The sequence below is a fragment of the Pygocentrus nattereri genome, chromosome 3 (genome assembly GCF_015220715.1).
Source record: "Pygocentrus nattereri isolate fPygNat1 chromosome 3, fPygNat1.pri, whole genome shotgun sequence".
Lineage (NCBI taxonomy): Eukaryota > Metazoa > Chordata > Actinopteri > Characiformes > Serrasalmidae > Pygocentrus > Pygocentrus nattereri.
In genome coordinates, this window is record NC_051213.1 from 22,386,285 (window position 1) to 22,399,183 (window position 12,899).

The 12,899-nt window shown below is 37.1% G+C and overlaps 1 protein-coding gene across 5 annotated transcripts in view; it reads right to left on the reverse strand.

Moving 5' to 3' along the window:
- Positions 1-112: 112 nt before the first annotated feature.
- inpp5b (inositol polyphosphate-5-phosphatase B) overlaps positions 113-12,899 on the reverse strand; it is a 31,416-nt gene continuing 18,629 nt past the window's right edge. For all 5 annotated transcript variants that reach the window (XM_017708249.2, XM_017708248.2, XM_037537240.1 and 2 more), the window contains 11 exons: positions 12,728-12,839; positions 11,986-12,095; positions 11,201-11,336; positions 11,004-11,114; positions 8,660-8,825; positions 8,062-8,297; positions 7,425-7,535; positions 5,218-5,302; positions 3,977-4,104; positions 3,589-3,700; positions 113-542 (listed from right to left, as the gene is read on the reverse strand). In XM_017708249.2, coding sequence (XP_017563738.1) covers positions 433-542; positions 3,589-3,700; positions 3,977-4,104; positions 5,218-5,302; positions 7,425-7,535; positions 8,062-8,297; positions 8,660-8,825; positions 11,004-11,114; positions 11,201-11,336; positions 11,986-12,095; positions 12,728-12,839 — 1,417 coding nt within the window. In that variant the 3' untranslated portion in view covers positions 113-432. The remainder of the gene's footprint in view (positions 543-3,588; positions 3,701-3,976; positions 4,105-5,217; positions 5,303-7,424; positions 7,536-8,061; positions 8,298-8,659; positions 8,826-11,003; positions 11,115-11,200; positions 11,337-11,985; positions 12,096-12,727; positions 12,840-12,899) is intronic.

Genomic DNA, 12,899 nt, shown 5'->3' on the forward strand with positions numbered 1-12,899 from the left:
AACAATAATAATAATAATAATGATAATAACAATAATAATAACACAACACACACACACACACACAATGAAAATGCCAGCACTAAGTGACAAGAACAGCAGGTTTAGTTTCCAGGATTATATATTTTATTCTAAAAATGTTTTGTATTTACAAACTTTAAAATACAAATACAACTGATCTTTAAATTATACATATTTTCCTTTACAGTAGAGCGACAAAAGTCAGTGTTTCTGCTGCCTTCCAATAATATGCTGTTTCATCTGCTATTTAAAAAGGTTTAGAATTAAAAATATGGCAGCTGTTCAGCACAAATGTGATGATTTATATTAAAAAAAAACTAAAAAAAAAAACACTAGATGCATGAACCAATTATTACTAATTTCGTTAAGCAAATACTGCAGTAAAATAAGACATGAAGTTGACAGTGATCTATGTTAGTGGGTTTCCTGGACCAGAAAATGCTGGAAAAACTCTTGTGTTTTCCTCTTCTCCATAATGTCTTGCTTTGTGGGGGACCTTATCAATAAGGCAGCAAATACTGTGGCTGTAAGCAAGAGAGAAACAGCATTTAGCACAACATTTATTTTTACACAATGACATTTATGAAATATAAAACAAATACACTGTGAATTTCTCCCTAGAACAGGTTTTGCAGACTTATTAATCAGCAGACTTACAAGATTTTTCCCAAGATATAAAATTAAATGTCCACAAGAAACAGTGGAATGATGCACATTTTAAGGTTCAATAGTATTCAGTTTGTTTCACTACTGTAGTGTATTTAATTCAGTACTGTACTGTACTACTCAGTTTTGCAGTACTGTATTGTTCAGCATTGTGCCAAGTGATGGGGAAAGGAAACGCTAGGGATCAACTCACCATCTCTCTGCGTAACATTTAACGTTTGAAATGTTAAAACACCACACCACAAAGCACACATGACTATTAAAACAGAATGCAGCTTAAATGAAATGACTGCAAATGAAAGTGACTTTTGACCTTGGATTCTGCACCAGGCTTGGACCCCACATGGTGTGAGGTAGACAACAGATGTGTCACTCTGCAAACTAATTTTTTCACTCTTGCTAATACAGAGTCTCATCTAAATGTCCTAAGCTGCATATTCATGTTTATCTATCGTACCGTGTGTACATGACATGAAACGTACATGACATTTCACAGTCGTGAAATTTCCTGGCTACTAAATATTCCAGTCAACTTTCAGTCGTATTATGAAGTGGAAGCGATTGGGAATGACAGCAACTCAGCCAAGAAGTGGTAGACCACGTAAAATGACAGAGTGTTGAGGCGCATAGTGCACAGAGGTCACCAACTTTCTGCAGAGTCAATTGCTACAGACCTCCAAACTTCATGTGGCCTTCAGATTAGCTCAAGAACAGTGCATAGAGAGCTTCATGCAAGGGTTTCATGCCTGAGCAAACCTTACATCACCAACAGCAATGTGTCTAATGCAATGGTGTAAAGTGCCGCCACTGGACTCCAGAGAAGTGGAGACGTGTTTTCTGAAGTGATGAATTACGCTTCTCTGTCTGGCAACCCAACAGACGAGTCTGGGTTTAGCGGTTGCCAGGAGAACAGTACTTGTTTGACTGCATTGTGCCAAGTGTAAAGTTTGGTAGAGTGGGGATTACGGTGTGGGGTTGTTTTTCAGGAGTTGGGCTCGGCCCCTTAGTTCCAGTGAAAGGAACTCTTAATGCTTCAGCAGACCAAGAGATTTTGGACAATTTCTTGCTCCCAACTTTGTGGGAATAGTTTGGGGATCTTCCTGTTCCAACATGACTGCACACCAGTGCACAAAGCAAGGTCCATAAAGACATGGATGAGCGAGTTTGGTGTGGAAGAACTTGACTGGCTTGCACAGAGTCCTGCCCTCAACCCGACAGAACACCTTTGGGATGAATTAGAGCGGAGACTGCGAGCCAGGCATTCTCGTCTAACATCAGTGTCTGACCTCACACATGTGCTTCTGGAAGAATGGTAAAAAATTCCCACAAACACTCCTAAACCGTGTGGAAAGCCTTCCCAGAAGAGTTGAAGCTGTTCTAGCTGCAAAGGGTGGGACGACAGAATATTAAACCTTATGGATTAAGAATGGGATGTCAATCAAGTTCATTTGCGTGTGAAGGCAGACAAGCAAATATTTCTGGCAAAATAGTGCATTTCTTTAATAATGATTGCTGCTTCACTGCTGGATTGTATATTATCCTTAGATCTAAACACTGATATTATTACTTAGTAATAATAGTACTTAGTAGTACTTAGTATATCCACTAGCTGATGAATGCTATAATAGTAGCTACTTCTACTAGCATGTTTTTTCTGGACTCAATAGTATTTTCGACAGGATTTTTATACTGTTGCTGTTATTTTTACATAAATTATGCTGCCTCAAATCCTTCAAGATTCCTTATCATATGTAACCTTTCATATTTCAGTTTTATGTTCTTTAGTTAGTCCATTTTTACATGTTCTTACCTTTTTGTCAAGACAAATCTGCTAGTCAATTTAATAAACTCTCTCAAACTCCCACTGACTTCATGCAATGCTTTTGGTCTGGTTCGTCCCACACTGCTTTATTGTGAATGGCTGGTTGCCGTTCAATCAGTCCATAGCAAAAAAAATATATATAATAAATAAGTTTCGATTTATAGGGACATTTCATAGACTTCATGAATTAGCTAAACTAGTTAGCTAACCTGATATCTGTTGGTCACTTTTAAGTTAGTCTCAGTTCCTCTACACTGACCAGACAAGTGAGGATGCCGCTTACGCCGAGTGTCATTCAGAGTCGAAAAATAATTTATATGTGCTTACTACTCTTTTGTATAAATGCTAGTTATCTCTTACTTACTTACTTTTTGATATCTCTTACTTCTGTCTTCAGTTTAATTTCATTCATACAGGGAAGCTTTGACTAATGATTAGTATTTTTTGTATTGACATACTCATCGCTAGGAAATAATGGTGAAGAACTTCAGTAGTGGTTGCAGTCAGTTAAATTTTTCTGTTCTTTATTTCTAGATATATCATTTTTATGTATTTTCAACACTACAATTGGAATACATTTTACACTTTCAGTTTCCATTTCCCTTCAGACCTGAACCGAGAGCTCGGAGTAGATTTTTATTACTAGGTTTTCTTTTCATATTGAAGGGGTGAGTCTCACCTTTAAAATCAACTCAACTAATTTTTTTTACCTGGTTTTGTCATTAAACCATTTTGTTTATAACGGCCCCAGATTCAGAAAATTGTAAGGAATCCACAACAGTGTTTCATAGCTTTGTTCTAAAGTTAAATTGTTTCTTTATGCACACAAACATACTTGTCAGTGGTGCAGATGAAACAGATAGTACTGTATGCTACTTATGAGTCATATTAAAACAGCTTATTTACAGAATTTCAATTTTCTAGTCAGACGGCATAACCAAACAGAAAAGAGGAATTGCGCCTTCATCAAGAAGACGCTTTCAAGTTCTGCTTTTGTCAAACAAATGTATGTGTTTACAAAATCCAAGTGTCTAAGAATATACAAAAAAAAAACTAGAAGTGAAAGTCTCTTCAAGACCTACCTAAAATATTGACGTCCAGGCGGTTGTGTGCAGAGTTCTTCAACAACTCTCGGAGAAATGCCGTTACATAGTTAAAAACATTTTTGTGGCACTGAGGTAGCATAGATATAATCTGCAGAAGTAAAAAAAAAAAAAAAGATTAACATTAAAACATTATTGATATTAGGTTATTAGTACATTATGTTAATAGCCTAAACATATCACTTAGTTCCACATTTACTACACTATTCTGGTGCACATAATCTCATATCAACAACTAAACTGCTATATAGAATTGCTTCCAGAAATACTTGGACACCTATCTGCATTATAAGCTGCAGTTATAACAACAAAAATATCCACACGAAGAACAGTCTGTGACAACAATTACAACTTCAAAGGCACAAACCATTTTACACTGGCCGCTGGTGAAGTAGCACTCCAGGCACTGCTGGTAAAATGAAAACGGGATCACTGGTTCAGGGAGGGCATCAAGGAAGAGAAGTAGAGCCTCAGCCACTGAGTGGTTACTTCCAGCTAGTAGGCAACTTAGTCAAGGATGTACCCAAAACCAGTGGTGGACAGCAACTAAGTAAATGTAATTTGTTAGTGTACTTCATAGTTTTTTTCATGTGTCTGTACTAAAAGTATTTTCATTTTGGGCGACTTTTTACTTTCACTCCATTACATTTCTGAGTCAAGTATCTTACCTTTTACTCCTCTACATTATGCGAAATCTGTCATTCCTTTTTGCTTTTGTGTGTATAAAAACGTAACATGTCAAAGCCAAAGAAATGTGAAGCAAGAACACTAATCAGGGCACAGTATGCACTTTGTTTTGATCTTGTTTTGACCTGTTAGACACACTAACCCAGTCCAAGTATAATGGTTCAACATCAGTGCAGCAGCATAAAGGAACTAACCTAACTTTGTGTAAATAGACAACAATATAGAAATATGTACATAGATGCAGTTGTGACTGGTATATGTCTTTTTTCTGAATTTATACAAACAGTATTCCATTTTATAGAATTTCTTTAAATAATTTATTTTTATGAATAGAGACCTACAGATGCAATATAGTAAAAGAAAACTCATTTGTGAGCCTGTGTTTAATTTTTTATTAAACAAACTTGTAACTAAGTTGTAAATATATCTTAAAGGGAAACTTGTGCTTGTTAAAAAGTTATTTCTGAGCCACTATGTTCTACCTAATGGAAATTGTTTGCCTTCAGTGTTTTGTGCTTATGATAATTTTAATAGACTTCAGTGACAGAGTAATTAATGACATTCTATTAAAAAGACTGGTTTACCAAGAGTGATACTGGAGTATTTTCACCTAAAATGTGTGAATAAAGCAAGAGTCTTGTTACAGAAATGTTAATAGGACATTAGTCATAATTCATCTTTTAGTACTTTTACTTTTGATACTTCAGTACATTTGAAGGTAAATACTGTTGTATTTTTAGTCAAGTGGAGGTCTAAAGGGAGGACTTCTACTTTTACTGGATTAATATGTTACCTTGGGTGTCTTTACTTCAATTTAAGCTCATGATTTGTGTACTTCAGCCACCACTGCACAAAACACAGAACAATGCTTTAACACACAATCCATTACAAGCAATACAACACAAAAGAGTGAAAGGATACGCAGGGTGTCAGGCATGCCTGTGTCCAAACAATCCCTGATCTCCTCGAATTCACTGCGTAGGCCTGGCTGCTGAAAGAGGTCTTCCTGCAGTAGACACATGAATCATGACAGCATGATTTTAAACAAGACCTGCTTTAACGAATAATTTACTGAGTGAGCACACTAATGGGGTTTAAAACTTTGATTTGGCCTCATATTTAAGAGCACTGTACTGTGAGTTGTACTAAAAATTGCCACCATAGCTTCTATACAATCCCTTATGACAATCTCATTGCACAGGCCTGAGATTTTCTTACAAAAGAAAAACAGCAAGATTTAAACAACTGCTTTTATTAATAGCGCAATGATTAAATAGCAGGCTAATGTTCTTCAGGATTTTGATTTGGCCTCAAAATTAAGAGTACTGTACTGTGGGCTATACTAAAATTTGCTAGCTTGGTGCCTCAACAATTCCTGAAAGCCTTAAACTCATTACCAAGACCTGGCTGCTGAAAGGTGTCTTCTTGAAATAGAAACACAATTTTTAATTTCAAGACTTCAGATTTCTTTAGTTCTAGCATCACACTGGTACAAAACATCAATGAGTGGTCAATAATAAGGGTGGTCCAGTTTCAGGGCTTTAGAACTACACTGTGTGCACAATTATTAGGCAAGTGAGTATTTTGACCATAATATTATTTTTAGGCATATTTTCTAACTCCAAGCTGGATAAACTTGATTGCTTAATGGATTTAAGCATAGCAGGTGATGTGTATCTGTGTAATGACGGAGGGTGTGGCCTAAGGAGGTCAACACCCTATATCAATGTGTGCATAATTATTAGGCAGCTTTTTTCTTTAGGCAAAATGGGCCAAAAAAAGAGATTGAACTGACTCTGAAAAGTAAAAAATGACCAAAAGTCTCTCAGAGGGATGCAGCACTCTTGAAATTGCTAAGATATTGGGGAGTGATCACAGAACCATCAAAAGTTTTGTTGCAAATAGTCAACAGGGTCACAAGAAACGTGTTGAGAAAAAAAGATGCAAATTAACTGCCAAGGATTTGAGAAGAATCAAGCATGAATCTACCAGGAACCCATTATCTTCCAGTTCTGTCATATTACAGAACTGCAACCTACCTGGAGTACCAAGAAGTACAAGATGTTCAGCGCTCAGAGACATGGCCAAGGTAAGGAAGGCTAAAACCTGACCACCACTGAACAAGACACATAAGCTGAAGCGTCTAGACTGGTCCAAGAAATATCTGAAGACAGATTTTTCAAATGTTTTATGGACTGATGAAATGAGAGTGACTCTTGACGGACCAGAAGGATGGGCCCGTGGCTGGATCAGTAACGGGCACAGAGCTCCACTTCGAGTCAGACGCCAGCAAGGTGGAGGTGGGGTACTGGTATGGGCTGGTATTATTAAAGATAAGCTGGTTGGACCTTTGCGTGTTGAAGATGGGCTCAAAATCAACTTCCAAGCCTACAGCCAGTTTTTAGAAGACACTTTCTTTAAGCAGTGGTACAGGAAGAAGTCTGCATCTCTCAAAAGGACAATGATTTTTATGCAGGACTTTGCTCCATCACATGCATCCAAGTACTCCTCTGCATGGCTTGTCAGTAAAGGCGTTAAAGATGAAAAACTTATGACATGGCCCCCTTCATCACCTGACCTGATCCCAACTGAGAACTTGTAGGCAATTCTTAAATGGGAGATTCACAGTGAAGGAAAACAATGGCTATATTGTGGCTATACAGAAGGGTGGCTATATTGGTCACTGATTTTTTTAATATGTCAGAAATGTTTATTGGAAAGTTTTGAGTTGTTTGTTTATTCTCACTTGAACAGATGAAAATAAAAAAGTGAGATGGGATAATGTGTGTTTTTCATTTAACTGCGTAATAATTCTGCGCAATAATAGTTGCCCAATAATTGTGCACATATATTCATTCTCCTTAGAAAGCCAAAACCTCACTTTTACTTTCTTAAACATTCATGTTTGAGGTTTATTAACATTTTGGATTAACTGAGAGCACTGTAGTTGGTCATTAATAAAACTAATCCTCAAAAATAAGACTTGCCTAATAATTGTGTACACAGTGTACTGCAGTGTACTGGAAAGTGATATGCAATAGAGAAAACACACACAAAAACAAAAAAGACAATTTATTTTAAAAAAAAAAAAAAAAAAGAAGAAACAGAACAGGGGTTATCATTCTGACCTGTTTGCTGGCATTGCGGTACAGATGATCCACCATCATCCATAATTCTTTTGGAATGTCTAAAGCCTTCTCAGTATCTGGGCTATTCGTCTCACTGGTTGCCATCAGACTCTTTCATAGAAAGTAAAAGGAGACAAAGAACTCCAATATTATATAAACATGAGCACACTGATGAACCTTATATACATATATACCTAGACAAGAAACATACAGGGTATGAGTGCTACATTCACAGGGGTGTGAGCCAAAATAACCCATGCTTACTACCACACAATGGCAAACAAAAATTCTGGTGCAAATTAGATGGTACCCTACTGTTTTGCAATGCTAATAGACTTTCTACTTTGAGCACAGTGTGCCAGAGAACAACATCCCTACTAGCACAACTATGAAGGCCTATTTAGACCAGTACCCAGTAACAAATCTTGTGAATTGTGAACTTTCTTAGCAATACCATGTTCCTTCAAAGCAGGTGACCATTTGCTCTTTATTTTTTTATTTCATTATTTTTGCAACTGGAAAAAAGACCCAAATTGAAAGTAAAAGCCTCACGCTGAGAAACGATGCAATTTTGCATGTGGGAGGAGTGGTGGGGGCCGAATTTATATGACTGCTTAAAAAAATGACTTGTACTCACTAGTTCACGTATGGTCTCTAGGGGCATATCCTGAATGGGCTCCTTCAGCTGGCAGAGGGTATGAATGGAAGAACCAAAGCAGCTTGACAGGTAGGAGCCAGAGATCGAGATGAAGAAGTCCTTTCCCCTCTCTAGGTGCAGAATCAAAATGTCCTCAAGCTGCTGTTGGCCCGAGTTCAACTCTGGAGCCGTGGAGCGGTTCACAAACAGTTCCAAGTCAATGTCCACACTATCTCCTAGAGACAGAACAGAAGCAATAAATTCCTACTGCACATCACTCTATATATACCCAAGTGATTACAATACGTTTGATGATTCTGTAGCATTAGTACATACAACACATTCCTAAAGCAATATTCAGCCTATCCTCATCTACACAAGATGTTACGGTAGGGCCTGCTCTGTAAATATTTTAAACTAATGATTCAATGAGCTGAATTCATATTTTATGGGAAGCCATGAAGCCCTATACTAAATCTCTCAAATGATTTGCACTTCATATAATTTCTAATGAGTGTTTGAAATTGCACACTGAGGCTTTCAGGAAAAGCTTAAATACAAGCACAACTGAGCTGTGACACTGAGTTGCAGTGTTTACCTTGGGCAAGAAAGCCCCTGGATGGGTTGGCAGTGAGCCAAGGCTTGCAGTAAGCTGGCTCATCCAGCTTCTTGATAAACTCAAACTTGCACGGCACCTGGCCATCATTGTGAAGGGTCAGAGTCTCGGCTCGATGTTGCATAAACTTCACATCCTTGAAGTGAAACTGAAGAGAAATTTAAGAAAAGCTCACACTGATCAGAATAAATGGCATGAACAGCTAACAAACAATCAGGTAGATGCTGGATTCACTAAAGCTGTACTATGATTTTTTTTGCTGCAATTAAAAGTAGCAGCATTATGAGTTAGGAGGAAAAAAGCAAGCTTGTGTACTGCTCCCAGTCACTCTGTAAAGCCTTCAAAAGTAATCTAAAAGCCAGAGGTGGCAGGACTTTTTCTGACCACTTTATATGTCTTCAGATATTAATGTCACAAGTGCAGTATAAAAAAATAAGGCTCAGCAAATGCAAAATCAACATAACACTGATGAAGACATTGACAATAGCAGTAAATTCACTAGCATTCTCGAAAGTCATAGCCTTCACAAAGTTTCGACAGTTCTCTTTTGGCACTATTTGTGAATGTACTGTGTCATTAGCATTGCCATTACCTTGGGGAATTCAGAGTAAACATCACTGCATAAAATCAGACTCTCACAATTTAAGAAAATATCAGTTTGAAATCCAAGTACAGCACAAACAAATTTCCCTGCATGTTTGCAACAGCACTTACTGCACAAAATGAATGACAGCATGCTGGCTAGCTTGCTACCAGAGTTACAGGAAAATTATTCAGACTACAATAAAAGGCAATAAAGCCAATGTGGTGGAGTTTTAGCACAAGCTTTTGCATAAAGTGGTTTTGAGTGGCATATAAAAAACCCTGCTCACTCCCCCGTTCACTGACAAGAGTTGACCAAGAAGTTTTCATTTTTAAGAGGATGCTTAAAAAGACTGTCCTCGTCTCTCCTGCACTGTACACTGCTGTTCAGAGCCAGCATGGCATGCCAAAAACTGTTGCTAAATATGGTCTTTCAGCACAACTTGCTATTTTTTTAAGGGTTTTTTCATTAACTCTATTCAGTATAATTACTATGTAACTAATTACATGTAAATAACTATGATCTAATATATATGTAATCCTATTGTGTACATTTCAGTAATCAATCTGGTTGGCCCAGCTGCAGTGTTTCAGTGGGATTGCTCTGGGATTTGAAATTATTCATGGTTGTCTGTGGAGGCTGTGTTTCACATAGCGTGGATAGAGTAGTTCAGTGCAGTGTGAATACATAAATTGTAGACTTTCTCTGTACATAAGAAACCATTCAAACTTACAGTGCATGTCCCCAAATAACATGGTTTCTTAAACTGCACAGTGTATGTCTGGCTTTAGAGGACATTTAACTACAGCTCAACCAGCCAAACAAAATACTTCAGCTGTAAACCTCCACAAGTGAGCTCCTCGGCTGCTTTAGCTTCGGATGTGATTCCTACTGTCACTGTGCTAGAGACTGATGTTGTAAGAGACCGGTGAGGAACATCAGAACGTACTTTACTTAAGATGCACAGACATGCTCTCTGATATGGCTCTCAATTGCAATGCTAATCCAAGGTAGGTAATGTTACATAGCTATCTAATGCACTTCATTTTTAATCCGCTAGAGTTTAATGATTTAAATAATAAGGTACACTGCACTAATTTACACTAATAATTACTTAATATTAAGTAGATAGTTTGTTTTGGTATTAGACACAGTATCGGCAAGTACTAAAAATATGTTCTTGTACTTGGGACAGTCTGAATAATGGTATCAATGTATCCCGAGTACATACAATGTTTTATGTACTTTTACTTTTATAACTGTTACAACACAGTTATAAAGGGGCCTTTGAAAGGCTATGGTAGAGTAAATTCTCCACTGTCTCTGCTGCACATGATTTACTGAGTAAAAGTTTGCCAGTGGTTAGCTGAGCTATGAAAACTTCATTGTAATGACACCTTGTTTGTTTAAGGATGTATAGTACATGAACACTGCTTTGAAAATATCTTTTTCTAGTAAATTAAAAAAAAGAAAAAAAAAAGAAAAAGAAAATATTGTGCCAAGTATTTAAAAGGTATCAACCAGGCCTACAAGAATTGCCTGCATATTTTAATGTTTTTCTATGCTCTAGCATACCTGATTCAACTTATCAGCCAATAAAATATTTCTTTCTTGAGTTGGGTGTGTTCAAGCAGGGTTAACACTAAAACGCACATAGCAGGGGTTCTTCAGGCTGAGGACTTTGAATAACTGACTTCATTTATTTACTTATGGTCACTGTTGGAGACTTATATTTACACTCACCTCACTCTTCGACAGACACACTGATGGAATGCATTCATTTTCTAGCTTGTCCAAAGATCGCACTATATCTTCCAATGTTCTTTTATAAGACTCCTCATTCACCACTTTGATCTAGAAAGAACAGTGGGTAATGATAAGCAAAGCCATAACCCACAGAGTTCAGAGAAGACACAATCAAGCACCGCTGGCTTTCTCACCCCTATCTCCAGAAGAGAACTGACAGGCTTGTGGTCACTGGTTCTCAGGGTCATGTGACTCCTGTAATGCCGCTGAGTAATGTTCTTCCCTTTCCAAAGGATGCGATCACACCAGGCTGGAACACGACACTTTTCACTGCACACACAAACACACAAGCATAAACAAAACATTTATACTAGGCAGAGTTTTTATTAGCCTATGTTCCTCACTTACGCAATTTTCATAAATATTCTGACATTCACCAATATTTTCTTATTTGTTCTGAGGGATGAACAATCTGTGCACATGAAAATAACAAAAAATTCTAAAAAGTGCTAACAATTCTGCAGTTTAAGAATACATCATAAATCAGACCTTTTTCTTAGGACCATTCTCAAGAACACATTTAAGAAAAATACTTAGGAAGATATTGGTGAATTATGCCTTTTTTGCTATTTATTCAAAGCTCACACTTTGCATGCTAATAGTAATAATAATACTAATACTAATAATAATATTGCACTAATATAAAACATGGATGGCTGGTTGGTAGGCCAAAACAACCACAGACATGCATACTCAGCATTCAAATGAACCACATAAGTACTTGAGTGGCTAACATTATTTTGGTAATTTTTTTTTGTTACCAAAATATTTGTCAAATAATTTTTTTTTTTGGCCAAAATAAGAATAAAACTGCTGATTCCAATTGCAGGCAAGAAGAAAATATTTGTTGACTCTCATGAATGCTGAATACCATTAACACAGAACAGAGTGACAACATTATTAGAAGGCGAATTCTGACCTGGTGTCCCACTTGTCTGAACCCATGTCATACTTGTACGTTGGTTGGAATTCAATCTCTCCCTCCAAGAAGTCTACAAACACAGCTTCTTCATCCATTTGCCTCTTTAACTAAAAAAAAAAAAAACAGATCTAGATGAACACAATGCAACACACATTAGCACATTACTCCTGTTCTTCAGAGACTTCATTGGCTGCCCTTTACTTTACGTATTCACTATAAAATTCTACTTCTCACATTCAAGGCACTTCATGGCCTGGCTCCTGCATACTTACTCGACCTTCTAATACCCTACAAGCCCACTCGTAACCTCAGGTCTTCGGAAGCAGGCCTTCTAGTGGTCCCTAGGTTCAGGCTCAGCTCTATGGGTGGTCGTTCCTTCAGTGTTGCGGCCCCCTTGCTCTGGAACTCTTCCTCTCTCTCTTCGCTCTACCTCTTCTCTTTCTCACTTCAAATCTTTATTGAAATCTCATCTTTTTCTCCTTCATTTTTCTCCTGCATCTTCCTCGGGCCTTGTGTAATGTGATATGCATTTTGTAAAGCGACCTTGGGTTTTGTGTAAAGGCGCTATATAAGTTCAACTTAATAATAATAATAATAATAATAATAATATTATTATTATTATTAACAACAACAACAACATTATTATTATTATTATTATTATTATTATTAATACAGCACAAAAAAGTATAAGCACATCCCTTTTTCAGGATACAAAAATTCTAGTCATCTAAAGCCTCACCTGATCATGATTGTGTAGCGTTTCAAAATCCTTTTTCATTATAAGGTCCTTCACATGATCAACTTCCAAGTCACTTATTCTATAATTTAAATCACCAAGCCACAGGACAATGCTGCAGACAAAATGGTAAAGTCAGTAGCAGCTAAAAATTTTCATACGAGCAATGTGTTTG